The 25,223-nt window shown below is 44.7% G+C and overlaps 2 protein-coding genes across 2 annotated transcripts in view; one reads left to right on the forward strand and one right to left on the reverse strand.

The window, feature by feature from the left end:
- Window positions 1-19,777, reverse strand: part of cog5 (component of oligomeric golgi complex 5) — a 78,355-nt gene extending 58,578 nt beyond the window's left edge. Inside the window, exons 1-5 of the mRNA XM_085387792.1 lie at window positions 19,653-19,777; window positions 19,171-19,310; window positions 17,940-17,997; window positions 17,407-17,461; window positions 6,933-7,002 (exon numbers count right to left, since the gene is read on the reverse strand). Of these exons, the coding sequence (XP_085243918.1) occupies window positions 6,933-7,002; window positions 17,407-17,461; window positions 17,940-17,997; window positions 19,171-19,310; window positions 19,653-19,698 (369 nt within the window). The 5' untranslated portion in view covers window positions 19,699-19,777. The remainder of the gene's footprint in view (window positions 1-6,932; window positions 7,003-17,406; window positions 17,462-17,939; window positions 17,998-19,170; window positions 19,311-19,652) is intronic.
- On the forward strand, window positions 8,474-11,113 carry LOC146650309 (uncharacterized). The gene is made up of 2 exons (XM_085387793.1): window positions 8,474-9,353; window positions 9,468-11,113. The coding sequence occupies exons 1-2, from the start codon at window positions 8,702-8,704 to the stop codon at window positions 10,037-10,039; spliced, it is 1,224 nt and encodes a 407-aa protein (XP_085243919.1). The 5' UTR covers window positions 8,474-8,701; the 3' UTR covers window positions 10,040-11,113.
- Window positions 19,778-25,223: the final 5,446 nt, after the last annotated feature.

Below are 25,223 nucleotides of genomic sequence, written 5' to 3' on the forward strand. Positions count from 1 at the left end.
TTGGACTTCCTCACTGGCAGAACTCAGGTGGTGAGGGTGGGCAGGTGCTTCTCCAACAGCATCACCATCAACACAGGAGCACCTCAGGGATGTGTCCTCTCGCCACTGCTCTACTCCCTCTACACTTCAGACTGTGTGGCCACCCACGGCTCCAACACCATTGTGAAGATTGCTGACGACACAGTGGTGTTGGGTGCCATCTCCAACAACGATGAGGCGGCCTACATGGATGAAGTGAAGAATCTGGCATCGTGGTGCCAGGACAACCACCTCCAGCTGAACGTCAGCAAGACCAAGGAGCTGGTGGTGGACTTCAGAAGGGGTCAGCACAGAGACTACAAGCCCATTATCATCAATGGAGCTCCAGTGGAGAGGGTGCAGTCCTTCAAGTATCTTGGTGTCCACATCTCCTCAGACCTGACATGGGCTGCCCACATTCAGGTCCAGACCAAAAAGGCTAGGCAGCGCCTGTATCACCTACGACAACTGAGGAAGTTCAGGGTCTCTCCAAAGATCCTCAGGATTTTCTATACAGGCGCTGTGGAGAGCATCCTCACACAGAACATGACATCGTGGTTCGGGAACAGCTGTGTGAAGGACCAAAAAGCTCTCCAGAGAGTGATCCGTACAGCAGAACGCTGCTGCAGGATTGCTCTCCCCCCGCTTCAGGACACCTACACCAGGAGATGCCGGACTATAATATTATTTATATATATATATATATATATATATATATATATATATATATAAAAAATAAAAAAAACACCCAGCACGCCCCTGCGGGCGGTTTATCCTTCAAGCTCGGGTCCTCTACCAGAGGCCTGGGAGCTTGAGGGTCCTGCGCAGTATCTTAGCTGTTCCCAGGACTGCGCTCTTCTGGACAGAGATCTCCGATGTTGTTCCCGGGATCTGCTGGAGCCACTCGCCTAGCTTGGGAGTCACCGCACCTAGTGCTCCGATTACCACGGGGACCACCGTTACCTTCACCCTCCACATCCTCTCGAGCTCTTCTCTGAGCCCTTGGTATTTCTCCAGCTTCTCGTGTTCCTTCTTCCTGATATTGCTGTCATTCGGAACCGCTACATCGATCACTACGGCCGTCTTCTTCTGTTTGTCTACCACCACTATGTCCGGTTGGTTAGCCACCACCATTTTGTCCGTCTGTATCTGGAAGTCCCACAGGATCTTAGCTCGGTCATTCTCCACCACCCTTGGGGGCATCTCCCATTTTGACCTCGGGACTTCCAGGTTATACTCGGCACAGATGTTCCTGTACACTATGCCGGCCACTTGGTTATGGCGTTCCATGTATGCCTTGCCTGCTAGCATCTTGCACCCTGCTGTTATGTGCTGGATTGTCTCTGGGGCATCTTTACACAGCCTGCACCTGGGGTCTCGCCTGGTGTGATAGACCCCAGCCTCTATGGATCTTGTACTCAGAGCTTGTTCTTGTGCTGCCATGATTAGTGCCTCTGTGCTGTCTTTCAGTCCAGCTTTGTCCAGCCACTGGTAGGATTTCTGGATATCAGCCACCTCCTCTATATGCCGGTGGTACATACCGTGCAGGGGCCTGTCCTTCCATGATGGTTCCTCGTTTCCCTCCTCTTTCTTGGGTTTCTGCTGCCTGAGGTATTCACTGAGCACTCGGTCAGTTGGGGCCATCTTCCCAATGTATTCTTGGATGTTCCTTGTCTCATCCTGGACTGTGGTGCTGACACTCACCAGTCCCCGGCCCCCTTCTTTCCGCTTAGCGTACAGCCTCAGGGTGCTGGACTTGGGGTGAAACCCTCCATGCATGGTAAGGAGCTTTCTTGTCTTTATGTCAGTGGCTTCTATCTCCTCCTTTGGCCAGCCTATTACCCCAGCAGGGTACCTGATCACGGGCAGGGCATACGTGTTGATGGCCCGGATCTTGTTCTTACCATTCAGCTGACTCCTCAGGACTTGCCTGACCCTCTGCAGGTACTTGGTGGTTGCAACCTTTCTAGCGGCCTCTTCATGGTTCCCATTTGCCTGCGGGATCCCCAGGTACTTGTAACTGTCCTCTATGTCTGCAATGTTGCCTTCTGGTAGTTCAATCCCCTCAGTTCTGACTACCTTCCCTCTCTTTGATACCATCCGACTACACTTCTCCAGTCCGAACGACATTCCAATGTCATTGCTGTATAGCCTGGTAGTGTGGATCAGTGAATCGATGTCTCGTTCACTCTTGGCATACAGCTTGATGTCATCCATGTACAGGAGGTGGCTGACAACTGCTCCGTTCCGTAGTCGGTATCCGTAGCCAGTCTTGTTAATGATCTCACTGAGGGGGTTCAGGCCTATGCAGAACAGCAGTGGGGACAGAGCATCTCCTTGGTAGATCCCGCACTTGATGGTGACTTGTGCTATGGGCTTGGAGTCGGCCTCTAATGTTGTACGCCACATCCCCATTGAGTTCCTGATGAAGGCTCTTAGGGTCCCATTGATCTTGTACAATTCTAGGCATTCCAGTATCCAGCTGTGGGACATTGAGTCATAGGCCTTCTTGTAATCAATCCAGGCAGTGCACAGGTTGGTCAGTCTGGTCTTGCAGTCTCGGCTGATTGTTCTGTCTACCAGTAGCTGGTGTTTTGCGTTCCAACATTCGAAAGAAGGGACTGCTCTCACAGCTAGAGATTGACAAGGTACAACACAAATGCTACGGCAAGGAGGAGTCAGGACGCCAGGTCAGGGGGGCGATATCATCACCCCCACCCGAGATTGGGTACATAGCCCCAAGTGCGATAGGAGAAGGATCGTTAAGTGCGAGAGGAACTGACCTGAAAGATAGGATCATGGCCAAGCTTGAAACCTGGATCCCCGTAGCCGGTTACCAAGATTACGTGAAGTACCCTCAGAAGGTCTGCTAGATGATGTTAATGCAGCACTACGGACGATACCTACAACCACGATTACCGACACTAACAAGCTGATCTACAATACGGCAGCAGTGATCAGTGAGATGCTTGGCTACAAGTTGAACAGCCACAAGGGGCAGTACCCTCCATGGAGAAGGAGGCTAGAGGGCAAGATCAAAGTAGCACGGAGGGAGGTTAGCCAACTAACGGAGTTGCAGAAAGGTGCGACAAAGAAGGTGCATAAGAAATACAGCAAGCTGTCCATACCTGAGGCCTTAGAAACTGCCAAGCAAAGACTCACAGCCTTGGCCAGCCGCTTGAGAAGGTACACCAGAGAGATAGAAGGCAGGAGAATAAACCAGCTGTTCTCCACAGAACCAGCAAAGGTGTACTCTCAGTGGCAAGGGAACAATAAGAGAACAGCACCACCAAGGCTGGAGACCGAGCAATACTGGAAGAACATATGGGAGAAGGACGCAACCCATAACGGCAATGCTCAGTGGCTAGTGGATCTGAGGGCAGACCACAGCAACCTCCCCGAACAGGATCCAGTAACCATCACAGTGGCAGATATCCAAGAAAGGGTCTCCAGTATGAAGAGTTGGACAGCACCAGGGCCCGACATGGTTCACGCCTACTGGCTAAAGAAGCTGACTGCACTCCACGAGCGTCTAGCAGCACAAATGAACCAGCTGCTAGTTAACGAGAGACACCCGGAATGGCTAACCGAAGGTCGGACGGTCCTGATCCCCAAGGACCCCAAGAAGGGACCGGTCCCCTCCAACTACCGACCAATAACCTGCCTCAGTACTACATGGAAGCTCCTGTCAGGCATCATATCGGCTAAGATGAACAGGCACATGGGTCAATACATGAGCGGGACACAGAAAGGAATTGGCAAGAATACCAGAGGCGCAAAACACCAGCTACTGGTAGACAGAACAGTCAGCCGAGACTGCAAGACCAGACTGACCAACCTGTGCACTGCCTGGATTGATTACAAGAAGGCCTATGACTCAATGCCCCACAGCTGGATACTGGAATGCCTAGAATTGTACAAGATCAATGGGACCCTAAGAGCCTTCATCAGGAACTCAATGGGGATGTGGCGTACAACACTAGAGGCCAACTCCAAGCCCATAGCACAAGTCACCATCAAGTGCGGGATCTACCAAGGAGATGCTCTGTCCCCACTGCTGTTCTGCATAGGCCTGAACCCCCTCAGTGAGATCATTAACAAGACTGGCTACGGATACCGACTACGGAACGGAGCAGTTGTCAGCCACCTCCTGTACATGGATGACATCAAGCTGTATGCCAAGAGTGAACGAGACATCGATTCACTGATCCACACTACCAGGCTATACAGCAATGACATTGGAATGTCGTTCGGACTGGAGAAGTGTAGTCGGATGGTAACAAAGAGAGGGAAGGTAGTCAGAACTGAGGGGATTGAACTACCAGAAGGCAACATTGCAGACATAGAGGACAGTTACAAGTACCTGGGGATCCCGCAGGCGAATGGGAACCATGAAGAGGCCACTAGAAAAGCTGCAACCACCAAGTACCTGCAGAGGGTCAGGCAAGTCCTGAGGAGTCAGCTGAATGGTAAGAACAAGATCCGGGCCATCAACACCTATGCCCTGCCCGTGATCAGGTACCCTGCTGGGGTAATAGGCTGGCCAAAGGAGGAGATAGAAGCCACTGACATAAAGACAAGAAAGCTCCTTACCATGCATGGAGGGTTTCACCCCAAGTCCAGCACCCTGAGGCTGTACGCTAAGCGGAAGGAAGGGGGCCGGGGACTGGTGAGTGTCAGCACCACAGTCCAGGATGAGACAACGAACATCCAAGAATACATTGGGAAGATGGCCCCAACTGACCGAGTGCTCAGTGAATACCTCAGGCAGCAGAAACCCAAGAAAGAGGAGGGAGACGAGGAACCATCATGGAAGGACAGGCCCCTGCACGGTATGTACCACCGGCAGATAGAGGGGGTGGCTGATATCCAGAAATCCTACCAGTGGCTGGACAAAGCTGGACTGAAAGACAGCACAGAGGCACTAATCATGGCAGCACAAGAACAAGCTCTGAGCACAAGATCCATAGAGGCTGGGGTCTATCACACCAGGCAAGACCCCAGGTGCAGGCTGTGTAAAGATGCCCCAGAGACAATCCAGCACATAACAGCAGGGTGCAAGATGCTAGCAGGCAAGGCATACATGGAACGCCATAACCAAGTGGCCGGCATAGTGTACAGGAACATCTGTGCCGAGTATAACCTGGAAGTCCCGAGGTCAAAATGGGAGATGCCCCCAAGGGTGGTGGAGAATGACCGAGCTAAGATCCTGTGGGACTTCCAGATACAGACGGACAAAATGGTGGTGGCTAACCAACCGGACATAGTGGTGGTAGATAAACAGAAGAAAACGGCCGTAGTGATCGATGTAGCGGTTCCGAATGACAGCAATATCAGGAAGAAGGAACACGAGAAGCTGGAGAAATACCAAGGGCTCAGAGAAGAGCTCGAGAGGATGTGGAGGGTGAAGGTAACGGTGGTCCCCGTGGTAATCGGAGCACTAGGTGCGGTGACTCCCAAGCTAGGCGAGTGGCTCCAGCAGATCCCGGGAACAACATCGGAGATCTCTGTCCAGAAGAGCGCAGTCCTGGGAACAGCTAAGATACTGCGCAGGACCCTCAAGCTCCCAGGCCTCTGGTAGAGGACCCGAGCTTGAAGGATAAACCGCCCGCAGGGGCGTGCTGGGTGTTTTTTTTTTTATATATATATATAATGTTCTTCCTCTACACCCCCCCAATTTTTGCACATGTCGAGGAGCGTGTCAGGCTACATTTCACTGTGTGTTATACTTGTATAACTATGCATGTGACAAATAAAGAACCTTGAACCTGTCAAATGCTCAGTAAGCCAGCAAGCCTGTCTCCTGTCTGTGACACTGTTTGAATTGTGATCAATGGTTTATCACCAATGTGCTACAACTATCTACTTATGTGAACCGTTGCTGAAGCACAATGACTCAAAGAACAGACACAGCGTGGAGTCGGTATAATCAAAAAGTAGAATAGCAGATGGAGCTACTGTGATGTCACCTATTGGCTGCTCACGTCCAGTTTTGAAGGCTGGAGATGAGTGCTTACACCATCTCCATCTTGGTTTTAAAAGAAAACTGGTTGTGATAAAGAAAAACAGATCTTAAATGGGAAACGTATCTGCGTACACTTTTCGGTCAGTCACTGGGGAAACCGTGAAAAAACTTCAACAACCAAAATAAACCATGAAAAGCACAGACAGCGGCAGCGCTGACACCGTTTAACACTGAACTTGGTTCTCAGACCAACAACAGCAGGGGCGCCCCACAGACCGGCTGCAGGACATCCTCTCTATACTGCCTCCATCTGACCACAGAGCTCACTGCAGGCAGACGGACGGGCCCTGGAGTGGAGCGGCATAATTCCACTTAACTGTAAAACCGCTACGCTGACTGGCCTGGACTTGTCATTGACAAGCCAATAGCCAATGAGTGTGCAGTTTAAAATGTTTTATACAGTCTATGCAAATTATCAGACTTTGTAAAATGTCACCCTTTTACAAATAAAACTACTAAAATAAATCTGCTGAGAACTGTTTTATTTAACCTTTGCACTCAGATGTTGTAGATGATCCCACACTGTCTCACTGACAGCTGCTGAGTCTCATACTAGAAGCACAAAACAGCTGACATGCACAACACAGAGGCATCAGCCCCAGAGGGACTCCTGAAACACGCTGACCTTTTTACAGCTGTTGTTTCATCAATATTTAACCCTGAGTTTCCTCGTCTGCACGAGCAGGAGGCGTGGAGCGCCGTGTTCTCACAGAGCTGCACAAACAGCAGCTCGGAGTTCAGGCCAACAAAAGCCGACCTTCTCGTCTGCACCGTGGTCTCTCTGGGTTTTCAAAGGTTTTTCACTCAAACTGTCACGTAAAGAGTTGTCATCTATCATTTCAAATGACACTCAATCATTTATTCACAAATGACATGATATTCAACTTACCTGCAGCCTGGCGAGCTGAGTGATCCTGGCCACAATCTTGTTGTATGGCTCAACAATCTTTGTCCTTATCCTGGAAGGACATCAGTGTTAGATCAGACAGATAGAGCTGTACTGCAGCAAAAACTGTACCTGGAACAACCTGGAACAACCTGGAACAACCTGGAACAACCTGGAACAACCTGGAACAACCTGGAACCTCACACCAGCTTTTGGAATGTGCATACAGGCTGAGGTTTGTTACATTAGTCAAGGTGAGTTTCCATGTTTTATTACAATCTGTGGCAATGCCGCACAGTCGACTGAATTTTAATACTAATCATCGGTTCTCACGATTAAATAAACAGAATCCAATGATATCTAAAACATCAAAGAAAATCAAGTTCTCCTTCAATCAGCGCCTGACCACGTGCCTTCATCTGCCCGTCACAGCTGTTTCCTGCACAGTTTAGCTTGACGCTTCCTGGATGTAACACTAACTTAAACCAATACAAAACAAAATCAAATGTCTGCCACTGCAGAAGATGAAGAGTTTGTCCCCCAGCACCTGTGGACTGTGTAATGACTGTGAACATCAACGTGAAAGCGTCTTGACTCGTTAAAGATGTAGCCAGGCGCCACCCTATGCCAGGAGGAAAGAATCACCCACCGTGGTATCCGACTCTTTCTGAAGCAGCTAGTACCAAAGCACACAGTGTTTTTGCTTTCCCAAACACTGACCCACTTTGACCTCCTGTCTATGAGGGTCGGGTAAACTTTGAGCTGCTGACAACAGGAGCAAAATATACATTCTCAGTATCTTTAGCTCCCGTCTGTCCTGAAGAGAATCCCTCCATCTCTGCCCCTTTTTGTTGTTTTCCCTTGGGAATACTGCATCCCATCCACAAATTCTGCAGTCAAACAGTAGCCTGATTTGCCCTGGTTTCTGAATGATAGATACCAAAACTTGGCAAATACTAGAGATGGCACGATACCACTTTTTCATGTCCGATACCGATATCATAAAGTGGATATCTGCCGATACCGATATGAATCCGATATAATGTGTTTTTTAATCAATAAAACTGTTTTTTAATATCTTGCTGCTTTTTGTATAAGTTCATACTCAAGTTAAAAAAACAAAACAAAAAAAACACTAAAGCTATTTTGTTAAAAATACACTGCACCCAAAATATTTCATAGTTCAGTAAAACTGATCAATCTAATAAACTTAAACCTGCTCCATCCTCCCTATTCTGGTATTTTAAAGAGTACTTAGCAGAAATATTAAGCAACCTAACTAATAGGGCTCTAAAACTCCCAGCAACAACAAAAATAAATAAATAAAAAATAGGGAACCACCCTCCACCCTCCACCTTATGATGCTTAATCGACGTAATCAACTTTAATTTGATGCAGGTTGGAAAAAAAAATGCACAGAAATAAATTATTTTTCAAGAATAATTAAAAGTGCTTGCTCCTCCCCTTTGTGAGTGTGGACGCTTCATCTCTTTGCTCTTGAATGCTTTGCTTCTTATATTGATTTTATTGATTTTTATGCTGATTTTTTCCCTTTTTTCCGTGTGAGCTTACCTGCGATAACTTCTGGACACTTGTAGATCATTAGGACTAGAGTGTTCTTAACAGAAACAGCAACATTTTATGGTTACCTTGTCCTCAGCGCTCCGTGTGTCTGTGGCCTAGACACAGCTGAAGCCTGATTACAGCGTCTGGGCACCGAGCAGCCTCAATAGCCTGGAAAGGTGCTAACCGCTAGGCTAACTAGCAACAAGATGCCTTCCCTCTCCACAGATGACTACCACAGCCTCCTGCAGAAGATTGCAGTACTGGAGACAAAAATTCATCGCTTAGAAGTAAACGTGGAGGTAAATGGACTGTGTGGAAATGAAACAACCTTGCCTTTGATTCAAAACAATGGCGATGAGCAAGCTAGTACACAGCTAAGGAGCACAGATAACATGACCAAGAAAGTAGACTCTGTGCATTATTATAAATCCTCAAGTGATAATCCCCCCTTAGACTGTCTTGGTGCAAAACCAAGACATAAATCATGTCTCCTGGAAGGGGGAGGACGTATCACAGGCAAGGCACAGCGAGCTGAAATCTCTGAAACCGACTGGCCTTCACTTCCTACGAGACAGAGAAGCTCTTCTACCCCTGTATACGGGAGGAAACAGGACTGGACAACCGTGAATAGGAAGGTTAACAACAAACCTCCAAAACAACTGAATGTGAAACTGCAGAACAGATTTGCTCCACTATCAAAGGACCCTGGATCTATATCGGACAACCATCCATCTAAAAGCAGCGAAATAAGGTCTGAAAATCTGTTGAAAAGTGAAAGGCCACAGGGAAAGCTAAAGGCTAGGCCTGAAACTCTGATTGTGGGTGACTCTGCCGTAAAGGATGTACAAAGGATGTGCGGTAAGAACACTAAAGTCCTCTGCTTTCCTAAGGATATGGTCAACAACCTGAAGGAGAGAATTCTTCAAATTGCAGATGAATATCCAACTGTGACAAACATTGTTCTGCATACAGGGTCAAACGATGTGTCCAAACAACAGTCGGAGGTTCTGAAACGGGACTTTACTGGATTATTAAACACTGTAAACTCTCTGAATGCAGCTGTATTCATCAGTGGACCTGTACCGCCGGTCAGAGGAGGAGACGAGAGATTCAGCAGGTTGTTTACACTGAATAAATGGCTTATATCAGCATGTGCTGACCACTCAGTGCACTTTATCGACAACTTTAATATTTTTTGGGAACGCAGGCATCTGTTCAAAGCAAATGGATTTAATTTTAACAAGTCAGGGGTGAAACTGTTCACCTCCAACTTGTTTTATTCCATACGTCATCCATCCGTGCTTGGTGCCAAGGCTGAGATAAACGAGGAGTTATCTCATAAAGAGGAACAAACAGTACTCCAAGAACAGACAAAGCCCAGCAGAAACCTTGAGGAGGAGCTCCATTTGCCCCCACCCGGGAAGAGCCTCAGAAAGGAGAGACATCCATGGCATCTGAGGAAGAGCCTCAGAAAGGAGAGACATCTAAGGCAAGAAGAGGGGTCCCTATTTGCCTCCAACTCTCTCAACAACACCAACGACTAGGACAAGGGACCACGACCTTCCCCAGTCCCCCAAACCCCTGACAGGCCATCACCCTCCTCCCCCTCCCTTTCTCCCTCCTCCCCACACCTGAAATTCACTGAGGAGATGATGGAGCGGGTCAATGCTGGGCTCAGATCTACCCCCCGTCCCAATCCCTTTTTGTCCCCCATAAACCCCCCACCAGAGCGGCCAAAGGTTCGCCATCGAGCCCCACCCTCAACAGAGCAATCGAAGTCACATTGCCCAGCCTCGCCCCCCTTAGTTCCTCTTCATGCCCTGTCTCCGCAGTCTGATGCGTGATGTGTGAAGGGTCCGGGCTGTGAGGATTATGGCAGTGATGACTTTTCCCAGGAGAAGCTGGGACCCTGTTTACTAGAAGGTTTTAAAATTTCTGTACTTTTAGGTGACAGGAGACATGTGGCCTGGTCAAAACACAGAGAGCTGCACTCTAAAAGATCTTTAAACATAGTAAACATACCTTGTGTGCCACAGACTGCTCCCAAACATGAGGGGACAAGTAATACCTCTAAAACACTTAAGTTGGCTTTATTAAACATTAGATCTCTAGCTGGGAAAACATTTTTAATTAATGATTTAATCACTGAGCACAGCCTTGATTTTATGTTTTTAACTGAAACTTGGTTGGACCAAAGTAACAGTGGAGCTGTTCTCATCGAGACGACCCCTCCTAACTACAGTTTTATCAGTGAGGTCAGGGCGAGCAGGAGAGGAGGAGGGGTTGCTGTCTTATTTAATGAATCATTTCAATGTAAGCAGCTATCTCCTGGAAGTTTTCAGTCTTTTGAATATGTGGCTTTACAGCTGAAGGCCCCATCCAAAGTTGTGTTTCTTAATGTTTACAGGCCTCCCAAATACTGCACAGACTTTTTTAATGACCTCAGTGAACTGCTGTCTGTGATCTGTGTTGATTTTGACTGTGTAATTATTGCTGGGGATTTTAACATTCATGTGGACAACCCTCAGGACAAAGGGACTAAAGACCTGAGTAACACTCTGGGCAACTTTGGGCTGACTCAGCATGTAACAGAGGCCACACATAATAGAGGACACACTCTCGACCTACTGATCTCCAAAGGCCTGAGCATTTCAAAGGTTACTGTGTCTGATGTGGGCCTGTCTGATCATTACTGTGTTTTCTTTGAAAGTAAAATCTCAGCCCACACAAATATATCACCAACAGTGATCACAAAACGGTGCATAACTGAACACAGTAGTGCAATTTTTAACCAGGTCTTCCCATTAACACCTGACCTGTCCAGAGGGTCAGTCAATGAGCTCGTCAATAGCTTCAATGCTAACATGTTAAATGTAATGCACACTATTGCTCCCATTAAGGTGAAGGTTATCTCTGGAAGGAAAAAGTCTCCATGGAGAAACTCCACACTGGTGAAAAATGAAAAAAGAGAGTGTAGGAAAGCTGAGCGCAGATGGAGAAAAACAAACCTCCAGGTTCATTATGACATCTATAAAGAGAAACTTCACAATTATAATTTACAACTGAGGAATGCAAGGAGGTCCTACTTCTCTGACATCATCACTAAAAACAGCCATAATGCTCGGGTCTTATTTTCTACAGTTGACAGGCTAACAAACCCTCCTGTGTCAGTGGCAGCTGAACTTCATTCGACCATGGCCTGCAATGACTTTGCCAAATTCTTCACTGAAAAAATCCAGAAGATTAGACAAGCAATTGGTACATCAACAGCAGATCCAGGATATGTACTGTGTCCACCAAAAAACTGTTTAAACACCATGAAACAGTTTCAACCTATTAACAGCAAAGACCTGGAGGACATCTTAGGTCAACTGAACTCCTCCTCCTGCTGTTTAGATGTCCTTCCAACAAGTTTTTTCAAAAAGGTCTCAAAGACTTTAGAGTCAGACCTGTTACAGATCGTCAACTTTTCCTTAATGTCAGGTGTGTTTCCAGAATCACTAAAAACTGCTGTAATCAAACCTATACTGAAAAAGGACAATCTTGACAAGACACAAATGAACAACTACAGGCCGATCTCAAATCTCCCGTTTTTAAGTAAGATCATTGAAAAAGCAGTTTCTCAACAGCTCAGTTACTTCTTAAAACAGAATAATTGCTACGATGCCTTCCAGTCAGGTTTTAGACAGAACCACAGCACTGAAACCGCTCTGACCAAAGTCAAGTCAAGTCAAGTTTATTTATAGAGCACATTTAAAAACAACCAAGGCTGACCAAAGTGCTGTACAGTAAATACAGATAAAAATACAATAGAACACAATTTCGTAAAACACCTCGCTGATCAAAATAAAAAATAAATAAACAAATAAATTAAACCTTTCTAAAAGCCAATGAAAAGAGGTGAGTTTTAAGAGCAGTTTTAAAAGTTTCTAGGCTTTTGGAGAATCTGACGTGAGGAGGTAAACTGTTCCACAGTCTGGGTGCAGCCACAGCAAACGCCCTCTCTCCCTTTGTCTTTAATTTATACCTGGGAACATCTAAAAGCATCAGATCGGCTGACCTCAAAGATCTCCTGGGGCGATAAGTACTAAGGAGTTCTGACAGGTAAGAAGGTGCAGTGCCATTTAAAACCTTAAAAGCCAGCAGTAAGATTTTAAAATCAATCCTAAAAGCAACTGGGAGCCAGTGGAGAGAGCAGAGAACCGGAGTGATGTGGTCTCTTTTTTTTGAACCGGTCAACAGGCGAGCGGCAGCGTTCTGCACCAGTTGAAGGCGATGTAGACAGGAACGATCTAGGCCAGCATAGAGGGAATTACAGTAGTCCAGCCGTGAAGTAATAAAAGCATGGACCACTCTTTCTAGATCGTTCCTGCAAAGGTAAGACTTGACTTTGGCTAAAATCCGTAAATGATAAAAAGATCCCTTAACTACAGAGCTGATTTGTTTATCAAGTTTAAAAGCATTGTCAAAAATAACTCCAAGACTCTTAATGGAAGAAGTGCAATCGGAGGTTAGGGGTCCCAAAAAGTCAAGAGAGAAGTTGGGATCTTTAGGAAGCCCAAACACAATGACTTCAGTTTTGCTTTCATTAAGGTGTAAGAAGTTAAGAGTCATCCAAGTCTTAATGTCAGACAAGCAGGAGAGTAGCGGCTGCAAAGAAACATTGCAGTTCAACCTCAGAGGGAGGTAGATCTGAATATCATCGGCAAAGATGTGGAAGGACACATTATGTTTACGGAGCACATCGCCCAGAGGGAGCAAGTACAGAATAAACAACAGGGGGCCTAGTATGGACCCCTGAGGTACGCCACAGGTTAAAGGAGCTCTGGGAGATGACAGTTCACCAAGGTGAACAGAAAAACTCCTATTATTCAAATAGGACTGGAAAAACTTTAAGACAGTGCCCTTTAAACCGACACAATGTTGAAGGCGGGCTAGCAGTATGTTGTGATCTACAGTGTCGAAGGCTGCTGTCAGGTCCAAGGTTACTAAGACAGCAGCACAACCAGAGTCAACAGTTAAAAGCAAATCATTAAAAACTCTCAGTAGGGCGGTTTCTGTGCTATGCCGAGCTCTAAAACCAGACTGGAACTTCTCATAGAGATTGTTGTTGTCAAGAAATAGCTGGAGCTGCGTGAGGGTGTTTAATGACATATGTCTGAATACAGACAGTGGAAAAATGTCAGTCCTAGTTTTACTGGATCTCAGTGCAGCATTTGATACAGTTGACCACAACATATTACTCAAACGACTGTAGAACTGGACAGGTCTTTCAGGAACTGTACTAAACTGGTTCAAAACATACGTAGAAAACAGGAAATACTTTGTATCAATAGGTAACTTCACATCTGAGCAGACAAGTATCACATGTGGAGTTCCCCAAGGTTCCATCTTGGGACCCCTTCTGTTTAACATCTACATGCTCCCACTGGCACAGATTATAAACAACAACAAAATAAACTATCACAGCTATGCAGATGACACACAAATATATATCACAATGTCACCAGGAGACCGAGGCCCTGTACAGGCTCTTGGTAAATGCACTGAGGAAATCAATGACTGGTTGTGCCACAATTTTCTCCAGCTAAACAAAAACAAAACTGAGGTAATAGTCTTTGGCGCCAAAGAAAAACGATTACAGGTCACCAGAGAACTTCAATCTATACATCTAAAAACCACAAACCAGGCGAGAAATTTGGGTGTAGTGATGGATGCAGACCTAAACTTAGAAAAACACATTAAGACAATAACAAAGTCAGCTTACTATCACCTCAAGAATATATCAAGGATAAAAGATCTGATGTCTCAACAGGACCTGGAAAAACTAGTCCATGCATTCATCTTTAGTAGGCTTGATTACTGTAACAGCATCTTTACAGGTCTACCTAAAAAATCAGTCAGACAACTACAGCTCATTCAGAACTCTGCTGCTCGAGTCCTCACTAAGACCAAAAAAGTGGACCACATCAGTCCAGCTCTGAGGTCTTTACACTGGCTGCCTGTCCGTCAGAGGATAGACTTTAAAGTTCTGATGCTGGCCTATAAAGCTCTGAATGGTTTAGGACCAAAATACATCAATGACCTCCTGACCCAGTATGAACCATCCAGATCCCTCAGGTCATCTGGATCCGGTCTTTTATCAGTTCCCAGAGTCAGAACCAGACATGGAGACGCTGCATTCAGCTTTTATGCTCCTTATATCTGGAACAAACTCCCAGAAAGCCTCAGATCAGCTGAAACACTCAGTTTATTTAAATCCAGGTTGAAGACTCACCTGTTCTCAGCTGCATTTGAATAAAGCACCAAATCCACACTTTAAGCTTAAATTTCAAAACTTACATTTAACTACTGATTTTATCTACTGTTCTGATTTTATCTGTTTTGATTTTATATACTGTTGTTTGTTTGTTTGTTTGTTTGTTAATTAGTTAGTTCGTTTATTTGCTTGTTTTATTCAATTTTAAATCATGCTTTTTATTTGTTCTTGTTTCTAATGTCTCTGTAAAGCACTTTGAATCACCTTGTTGTTGAATTGTGCTATACAAATAAACTTGCCTTGCCTTGCCTAAATAGATTCAGCATCTTTCTTCTACAGACTGCACAGATGGTACCTTCCCAAAGGAAAAAGTACTATAGCTTACTAGGGCATATTAGACTTAACAGTTACTATATACAGTAATGGACTTCTATACATTTAAATCAGATTAAAACTTTGGGTGTAAGATTCAGATAATTATTTATTAAAAGCTAGACATTTTAAATAAGAAAGAAATGTCTTTGTGCCCCCTTTTCCCTGTTCATGCCCTATCGGCCCCCCTGGCTAAACTTTGCTAGATCCGCCCCTGCACAGTTACAGCCGTCAGCTACGTAGAAAAAGATCCTGGTGTAGAAAGTAATATTAAATAAATCCTAACAACAGCTGATCAAGCTTAAACGTGCTGCTGTTGTTCAGCTGCTGGTTTCCTCTTTCTGGTGCAAAGTGGGCCAAAAACAAACAAGAGACGGACTCACGACAGAAAAGCTGATCAGCTGATCATTGATCAGTTTCATGATTGAAGTGGCAGCAGGAGGGAGAGAGAGAGAGAGAGAGGCAGTCGCTCCATATATCGGCTGTCGGATCAGCATGAGCACTGCTGACGATCCTTTCCATGCACATAGTGGTCTTTTTTCTTTGGTTTCTTTTCAAAGCACATCCAAGAGATGTGAGACACTCGCTTGTTCTCGGTTTTTAGACAGATGCCGTTTTGGTGTTCATGATGTGAAGAAAAAGCTCATCTTTAACTGACGGTGCCCGTCTGTTATCCTCTGCGGCATGACTAAAGCTCTGGTAGCCAGTGTTATCCTGAACTGGCTTTCCAGAAGGCCTGTTTGCGCACTCACCTGTAAGCCTCACATGGTCAGAAAAAAACTGAGCTGGACGGTCTCCAGAATTCTGGTCTTCAATAGGTTCACAGTAGGTTTGTGGGCAAATGTCTCCTACCCATCAGAAGTCCAGGCATTGGGCATATTGTGCATGGGGTGGTCCATAATACCGACTGTGGACCTCATGGACACAGATAATGTCCCTTACGAGCAGTGAGAGGATTTCAGCTGCTGGGTCAAGAGGTAGTATTTTGGCAGCAGCGGCTTTGAGATGAGGCTGATGAGTAGCGGTCTCTGGTGTGGGAATTTCCTGTCTATTATTGGGAATCGAGCTAAACTCGTTGGTAGTCCAAGGGATACACAACCATCTACAGATTGGATTATGAAGCCAATGGCCCTTCTTCCACACACATTTTCTTTTTTTAAGGACTTCCTCTGGGACACACACTGACTAAACACAGCTTTGAACTTTGCCTTCCCCACAGTCCTCTGTGCAGCTGGATGTTGTAATAGGAGAGTTCTTCCTGGTTTGCTCCCCACCTTGCTCCTCCTCTGAAATCCAAGACCGTCGTGTCATGCATGGAGGTGGACCGTTAGGAAGAGCCGGCATGCAAAGAGCACTCAGAACAGCGCATTACAGTGTTGCAATCTCTAGCTTTGTGGTTCATAGACATGCAGCATTTTTAATAAATGGAATGCTTTTTGAGGAAACTTTTAAAGAGTGTGGTTTCTTATGAACGGGACAATCCTTGTGTGGATCCATACCAGGCTTCATGGCTACAGTCTCAGTCTTACTGCAGAGTGTCAGAGAGAGTGAGGGGTGTCATGTTGGAGCTCTGAAGGGAAAAGTTTGGGTCTGTTTTCATTTCTGTATGATAATTAACAAAATGAAAGAATGAGAATAATGGCTAATGAACAAAGTGCTCGTTTGTATCTAGTCCCCTGAGTCAAGTTCTTAAGTGTCTTCATTTTGCCCATGACTAAAGTGTGCATTAACATCTTCATCAGTGACACAGCAGGGAATAAAGGAAGGCCGGGGACCACGACTTCACTTTTACCATCGTCACTGTCTGTAGCAGCTTCTGGCACCTTTGCTGCAGCTAGAGCAGCTTCAGTTTTGCCTCCTTCATTAAGCGCATTAAGAGTTGCATCCATGCCAGCTCTTTCAACCTCCGAGTCTATTTGGCATCTGCTCTGGTGGGAGGCGATTTTGCTTCTACTGGCTTAGAATGACATCGACTTTGCAGCCTCACCTTTAGAATTGATGCTTGACATGTTTCCAGCTCCCAAGGACCTAGAGTGTATCCGGTCCACTGTGATGCTCTGGACGTTTATTCTTTTCACTCTATTGATCTCACCACTACACTTTTTTAGTTCATTGTTATTTTTGTTAACAGACCACACTAGATGCCCAGTTACAGAAATCTAAAGGCAGTAAAAGGAAAACAGTGGGTGAATGTGAAGAACTAAGCCAAACATGTCTACATATTTCCTGTTAACATCAACAGTATATAGACTGGCTACAGTCAGAGGCAAACACGTTTACCTGTCAACAGCTGCCTGTAGAGCACTAATCCTTGTCTGCATCATCTGAAGGACACCTGAAAACAACATCATAATTTTAGTCCTTCAGGATATTTTGAACTTGGAGCTACTTTGTTACCAGACTTATTTCAAGCAATGTTAGATCTTTCTTTTGGTAAACTGCAGGAACTGCAAGCATCTGAAAAGCCCATTATGAATGTACTCCTTTAGTACTTCTGCAAATGTTACCCATCCATCCTCTTAATGATCAAAGTTCAGGTTCATTTGAAAAGTATAAGTTTAATATTAAAGCAGATGTGGTTTTACGGTGTAATAACAGTAATTAATTCCTTCCTAAGTACCAGCAGTTCTAAAAATAGCCACCGTTCACAGATGATCAAATGTTGACTGTAGTTGAACTAATCAAAGCATGGCATTTGTTCGGCATAGTGATTCACACGATGAAGCCTAAAACTGCTAAAAATCAATTTGTCTGTAAAAGAAGTTGACAGATCTGAATTTATGAGAGTAGCTTGTGGAAAAGTGGCAATTTACCTTCCAGAGACTCTATCCCAGTAGCCTGAGCAAGTAAGTCTTCATGTCTGGCCACAACCTGGAAAATATAAACATAAATATAAGAAGACTGCACATGTTATGGTAACTGTTTGTGCTTTATATGACATATTAATGTTTGATTTAAGTTGCTTTTAGTCACATTTTATATATTCACATTGTTATTTTCAGAGATGAGCAGTAACGCGTTGTTACTGTAATCCGATTACTTTCTTCAAGTGACGACTAAAGTAAGGGATTACTACTGCAAAAAAAAGGTAATTAGATTACCGTTACTTTCCCGTAAGCACGCTGCGTTACTGCGTTACTAAAACCGTGATTTTTTTGTGAGGGTCTCATGACAGTGACGTAAGCGAGTGCGACAGTTGTGGCAACAGCTGTGTGCAGATCAACAAAGGATAATATATCGAGTGCGGGAGAGAGTGTGAGCGTGCAGCGTTTAAAGCGTGGAAGTACTGACCTTACTTTGAGTTTGATTCCGCAAAAAGTGACAAAAACATTAATTAGCATCCGCTGTTCACTGCGTGGGAAGAAAACTTCTTTTTACAGCGAAAAAACCCCCTAAACTTCCAAGCAAGCACCGAGTAGCTACGACGTAATGGGAAACTCACAGAGAAACTCTTCAACTGACCGCTACAACACACCTGGACCAGGGCAAACATCCGCCTGCTATACAGGTGAAAATAGAGCAACAGGACTGCTGAGACTTTGACTTTATTTATTTTCTGCTGTATTTTACTTGCATCTATTTGAAAGACTGAGTGTAAACAGAAAAAAATATTTTATTTTATGTGCTGGAATGTGCAGAAAATAGGTTTAAATGTTAAACTAATTTCTTCCAGTCAGAGAATGGTGCATATAATTTAATGTTTGCTTGATGCATAAAGTTAAAAGATTAAAACTAATAAAACAAGTTTTAAAAAGAGACTTTTCCATTTGATCACATTTTGTATGACGGATTAGGCAGAAAGTAGAATTGGGCTGAAAGATCTATCGCTTTATCACCTATTCAGGTTGTAAATCATGTTTTTAACCAAGTAACTAATTACTTTTGAAAATAAGTAATCAGTAAAGTAAAGGGACTACTTTTTGGGGGAAGTAATCAGTAATTAGTTACTGATTACTTCCCCTTTGGGAATGCTGGTTATTACTGAAAGTTTATAAATTAGTGCATTCTGAGGGAAACAGTGGCCCAGGTGAGCTGGATTTGTACCTGGGTGTGTAGCTCCTTGTCCAGCTGACTGATGCCTTGTGCCAGCTTGGCCAGCTGTTCAGCGATTACAGCATGGTGAATGGCCTGAGCGGTGTATGTCTTCACATCAAAGTCCTTTACTAGGAAATCAGCATAACACTCTGCAAACACAGCAGTCAGTTTTCAAGCCATTAACTCTCCCAGTCTCACATATTAGACAGCGAGCACATAATCAGACACGTCACTGTCTAATTATACAATTAGCGACTTGATGGGTACCAAATGTAGTTTCTACTTTTTTTTGTCACAAATACTAATTTAGCCAAATGAATTGTACAAACAATGCAAACCAGGTTATTGATGTTAATGTCGCTTCTTCACTGGCTAAAGAATTTTTTACAGTCCTGCGAGACTCTCGCAGCTTTTGATAAAATGCCTTCAAACGATCGACGATCGTATTTAAAGTCGATGCACCAATTCTGTCATGATAAAACTCATTTTACCATCCTTCAAAAGTGAATTCGTGGAAGCTTCTCTACCGTCCTCCATCTTGACAGTTCCGTGTGTGACGTAAATGTGACGGAGTCCGGAAGCTACATGAATCTTAAAGGGACACACAACCAAAGAACTCCCCACAAAACGTCTCTATCGCCCCCTGGTGTCTGGCTGCAGTATAGGTCATAAACCCCGTCTCCTTCATGTTAGCGGATGGGCTTGAGGTCAGACTAAAACAAAGTTCCCCTCAAATACATTTTTTCCCAAAGAAAAAAAAATCTGCCATTATTAGCACTTCTTATCTTGCTGATTTGTGTTCAAGGAGTTTCCTTTCTCATAAGTGTAATTCTAATAATTCTAATAATTCTGAATGGCATTAAATTGGTGCAACGTCACCATAACATCTAAGATGAGCAGTCGTCAGTTAATCTGTGCACATGAGTGATTTTACCCTGATTAAAGAAATAACTGTGAGCCTGAATGTTGATTAAAGTCATGCAGACATTAGATCTGCTGCTCTGACTGAATTGAAGGATGTTGGGACCTGCAGCTGAAGATGAGACACTAAAACAGTTTATATAAGAAACTGAGAAAAGTCGCCAGGCTGCTCAGTCACTAACCAGCATTACAGTTACTGTACAATTATTATTACTGTACTGTACTCTTAGACTGTAATGCACGTGCATGAGGGGGGGGGGGGGGGGGGGGGGGAGCACCTGGCCCTCTCCTGATTGGTGCCCGAAGTGCCCTTTTCTTTATTTTCTATGTGTGCATGTGGACTCCTGCCTGTGCCCCTCAACAATAGCATTTAACTATTAATCACAGTTTTGCTAATCAGAGGGATCTGGCTTCCATCAGTCACATGATGACCATTAGCCAATGATCGTCCTTGACGGCAGAGCGGGCTGGTTACGAGCCGGGAACAAGCTCTCAAAGAGCATGTGCATGTTTTGCCCATTGTTTTGCCCATTGAAGCCAAAACGTCTCTATCGCCCCCTGGTGTCTGGCTGCAGTATAGGTCATAACCCCCCCCCCTCCCCCTCCACGTTAGCAGATGGGACTGGGGTCAGACTAAAATAAATTTATTCTCCTCAGATTTTTTTTTCAAAGATTCTTTCTTTTGTTTTCAATAGTTCTCATCACGCTGATTTATGTTCAAGGGGTCTCCTTTCCCATAAGTGTGATTCTAATTCCTAGAGTGGTGATGTTAAATTGTTGTGAAACGTCATCATAACAGCTTTGACTGGCAGCTGCAGTCACGGAGAAACTTGCGTATCTCTGTTCGGGAATAGCAGATAGAGCGTAGGCTCTGAGAGGAGTGCCAGCGTTTACGCTACGAAAACACGACCGAGTGTTTTAACCTGACAGCCTGAGGTAGTGAGGCCTCGTGAGGCGTTTCAGCACATTCCCAAAACTGTATCTGTTATATTCTCTCTTATAACTTAACTGGTAAGTAACGACGCCTTCTTTAGTTGTAGTGATTTACTTTAATAACCAGTCTAAGGAAAGGCGCAGGCATATCAATGCGCACATACACCACACTTTGTGTTCTCTACTATGTAACAGAAAGTAGTACCACAAACTATAAACTGATTTTACTAAATACATAACAGTTCCTCCCATCCAACTTTGATGAACACAATAGATACCAAACAATCAAAATATTTTCAGATAAATGCTGTAAACCAACAATTTAACTTGAACTGAAATATGACACCTACTCAGTGATTTACAACATGGAGGTAGGTTGTTTCCTCTTAAACATTTGAACTGCTTTCCTATAAAATTAACTTGAAACCTATAAGTTCAGTCTCTGAGGTGCTCTGCGATTTCTCTCAGGGTACCGTCTGCCTATTTGGTCAGACTCCATAGTGCTCTGTGTGGGAAGTTCAGGTGTTTGAGCATTGGTAGTTTCACGTAAATCCTGAACCTCAGGTGGTGGAGCGAGGGCAAACTCTTCTGAATCTTGGTGTGTAGATGTGCTCTCAGGTTGCTGTGGAACCATGTGACTTTCTGCATCTACAATCTGATCAACATGTCTACGCCAGACTAAGTTGGCTCCAACATTTACAGTGTATGTCAGTGGTCCGGTCCGTGACAGGATCGTGCCAGGCTGCCATTTCTGACTTGGGTCTCTGTAGTCCCTGGCGAGAACTTTTTGTCCAACATTGAAGAATCTAGTTTTGTTTCTTGTTGCTTCCACCATGGAAGACTGTTTGTCTTGGACATTCTTGCGAATGTCTGGTTTCAGCAAATCTAGACGTGATCTCAGATTCCGTTCCATGAAGAGCATTGCAGGTGTGTGTCCAGTTGTTGCATGGGTGGCGTTCCTGTAAGCCAGTAAGAAATTGTCTATTTTCTGTTGTAGCGGCTTCCCCTCTGTGCGACTGGCTTTCATTGACCGCTTGAAGGACTGGATGAACCGTTCGGCTTGTCCATTTGTTGCAGGATGATGGGGAGCTGAAGTGATATGTCGTATGCCGTTACGCCGAAGGAAACACTGGAACTCCTCTCCAGTAAACTGACGACCATTGTCGCTTACGAGCTGTTGTGGCAGACCTGTGCGTGCAAACAGTGACCGAAGGCTATTGATCGTGCTGGCAGCTGTTGCTTGCTTTACGGGGAAGATTTCTGGCCATTTTGAGTGAGCATCAACCACAACCAGGAACATTTGGTCCATAAATGGGCCAGCATAGTCTATATGAATGCGTTGCCATGGAGCGGATGGCCACTCCCACGCGTGTACAGGTGCTGTTTGAGGCTGACGCAGCGTCTGCTGACAACCAGTGCAGGATTTAGCCATGTTCTCTATTTCACAGTCAAGGCCTGGCCACCAAACATAGCTTCTAGCAAGAGATTTCATCTTAACCACACCTAAATGTCCATTGTGCAGTGAGTCCAGTACCGTTGTACGTAGTTTGGGTGGCAGGATGACACGAGTTCCCCACATAACACATCCTTGGCAAACGGATAGTTGGTCTTTGCGGGTGGAGTACGCAGAGAACTGAGTGTCAGTGCAGGACGGCCAACCATTCACAGTAAAATCGTATACTTTGGACAAGATTGTGTCTCGGCTCGTTTCTCTTTTCACCTGAGCACTTGTGACAGGTAGGGGTTCCATTTGTGTAACGTGAAACACAGTAGCTGGATCAGTCAGTTCTTCAGTGGGTTGCATGTGTGGAAGACGTGAAAGTCCATCTGCATTTCCATGTAACTTTGTCCCTTTGAACTCAATGGTGTAGGTGTGTGCACCCAGGAACAAAGCCCATCGCTGCAAGCGTGCCGCAGCCATGGTTGGAATACCTTTCTGAGGGTTAAAGATGGACACCAGCGGTCGGTGGTCTGTGATCAGGGTGAAGTGTCGTCCATATAAATACTGATTAAACTTCTTCACGCCCCACACTAGACTGAGTGCTTCTCTGTCTATCTGCGCATAGTTGCGCTCGGCTGCATTTAGGGACCTTGAAGCAAAGGCAACTGGGCGTTCCGATCCATCAGGCATTTTGTGAGATAGCACAGCATCAATGCCATATGGTGAGGCATCACAGGCGAGGCGAAGTGGTAGATTGGAGTCAAAGTGTGTCAGAACCTCCTCTGATGTAATGAGCTGCTTAGCGCCATTAAATGCCTCTTCACAGTTTTTTGTCCATTTCCATTTGACATTTTGTTGCAGCAGAGAGTTCAGCAGGTGCAGGACTGTTGAAAGGTTTGGTAGAAACTTGTGGTAATAATTAACTAAGCCCAAGAAAGAGCGTAGCTGACTCACATTTTTAGGTTCTGGTGCCTTCAGGACTGCTTCAACTTTGTCCTTGGTTTTGTGGAGCCCATGTCTGTCGATCTTGTGTCCACAATACTCAATGGCATCCTTAAAGAACTCACATTTGTTTTTGTTTGCTCTCAGTCCATATTTTTCTAGCCTGGCCAGGACTGCTGTTAGGTTAGCCAGATGAGTCTCCTCATCAACACCAGTGACGATTATGTCATCCAGAAAACACTGTGTTCCTGGAATGCCTTGTAGGACCTGATCCATGGCACGTTGCCATACTGCTGGGGCACTGGCGATACCAAATACCAGTCTGTTGTACTGATATAGGCCTTTGTGAGTGTTTATTTCCAAATATTTCCTGGATTTCTCTTCTACTTCCATCTGGAGATAAGCCTGGGCAAGGTCAATTTTTGAAAAGTGTTTGCCACCTGCTACGGCTGTGAATATGTCTTCTATCCGTGGAAGTGGGTATTGATCTATGCGGAGAACTGGGTTCACTGAAACCTTAAAATCACCACAGATCCGCACACTGTCACTTGCTTTCTTGCTTACTGATACTATTGGTGTAGCCCAATCTGACCATTCCACCTTGGTGAGTATTCCTTGCTCTTCCAAGCGTTGAAGCTCTGCTTCAACTTTAGGGCGTAGAGCATAAGGTACAGGGCGTGCCTTGTGGAATCTTGGTTTTGCATTGTCCTCTAGTATGATCTGTGCTTTAATATTTTTCAGGGTGCCGATTCCATCTTTGAACACCTGGGCATGGTTATTAAGGATCTGTTTCAGTCTTTCATCTACAGAATTTGCACTCAGGCCTCGTTCCAGTCTCATTGACTTTATTTCTTTCCAGTTGAGGCGGATGTGTTTCAACCAGTCACGCCCAAATAATGGCACACCTCCATTTTTCAGAACATAAAGTTCCAGGTTGCATTTCTTTTTCTCATATTCCACTTTCACTTTTAGTTTTCCCAGAGGAGTTATTCTTTCACCTGTGTACGTTTTCAGTTTCACCGAGGTGTGCTTCAGTTTCAGATTGGGGAATTTGCTTCTATAATCTTCATATGAAATCAGTGAGAGAGCAGACCCGGTGTCCAGTTCCATCTGTAACTCAATCCCTTGTATTTTAGGTGTGAGCCATATTGCATCGTTATCTTTCTCTTGCATTGTGTACAGTTCCAGGCATGCCAAATCCTCCTCAGAATCAGTTGGCTCTGACTCGTTTACTTCATGCAGCTTTCTGTCTCTTTTCCACATTTTGTTTTTCTTTTTATCATACTGCTTTGATTTACACATTTTCTGTATATGCCCCTTTTTGTTACATTGCAGGCATTCTTTCTCTTTAAACCAGCAATTAGCAGCGTCATGTGACTTCTTGCCGCATCTGAAGCACATCGGTAATTTGTTATTGCGCTGCGGATATATTTTGTTTACAGAACACGGCTCCGTGCCTTTTCCCTGAATCAGAATCAGAATCAGAATACTTTATTGATCCCTGGGGGAAATTATTTTTTGTTACAGTGCTCCATTTTAAACCAACATTAAGACAAGACAGACAATACGCTAACTAAGAATAGTACAATATATACATATATATACATACATACATACATACATACATACATACATACATACATAAGTCACTTATAAATAAATATTTGGAAAAGAAACATGTGTAGTTGTAGCAGCAAACAGTGTGTTAAGTGGATGCGTTGTACAGGGAGATGGCCACAGGCAGGAATGATTTCCTGTGTCGTTCAGTGGTGCTTTTCGGTAATCTCAGTCTCTCACTGAACGAGCTCCTGTGACTGACCAACAT

The sequence above is a fragment of the Rhamphochromis longiceps genome, linkage group LG17, assembly GCF_057381845.1.
Source record: "Rhamphochromis longiceps isolate RC_006_pf linkage group LG17, R_longiceps_female_GT1.1, whole genome shotgun sequence".
Taxonomy (NCBI): Eukaryota; Metazoa; Chordata; class Actinopteri; order Cichliformes; family Cichlidae; genus Rhamphochromis; species Rhamphochromis longiceps.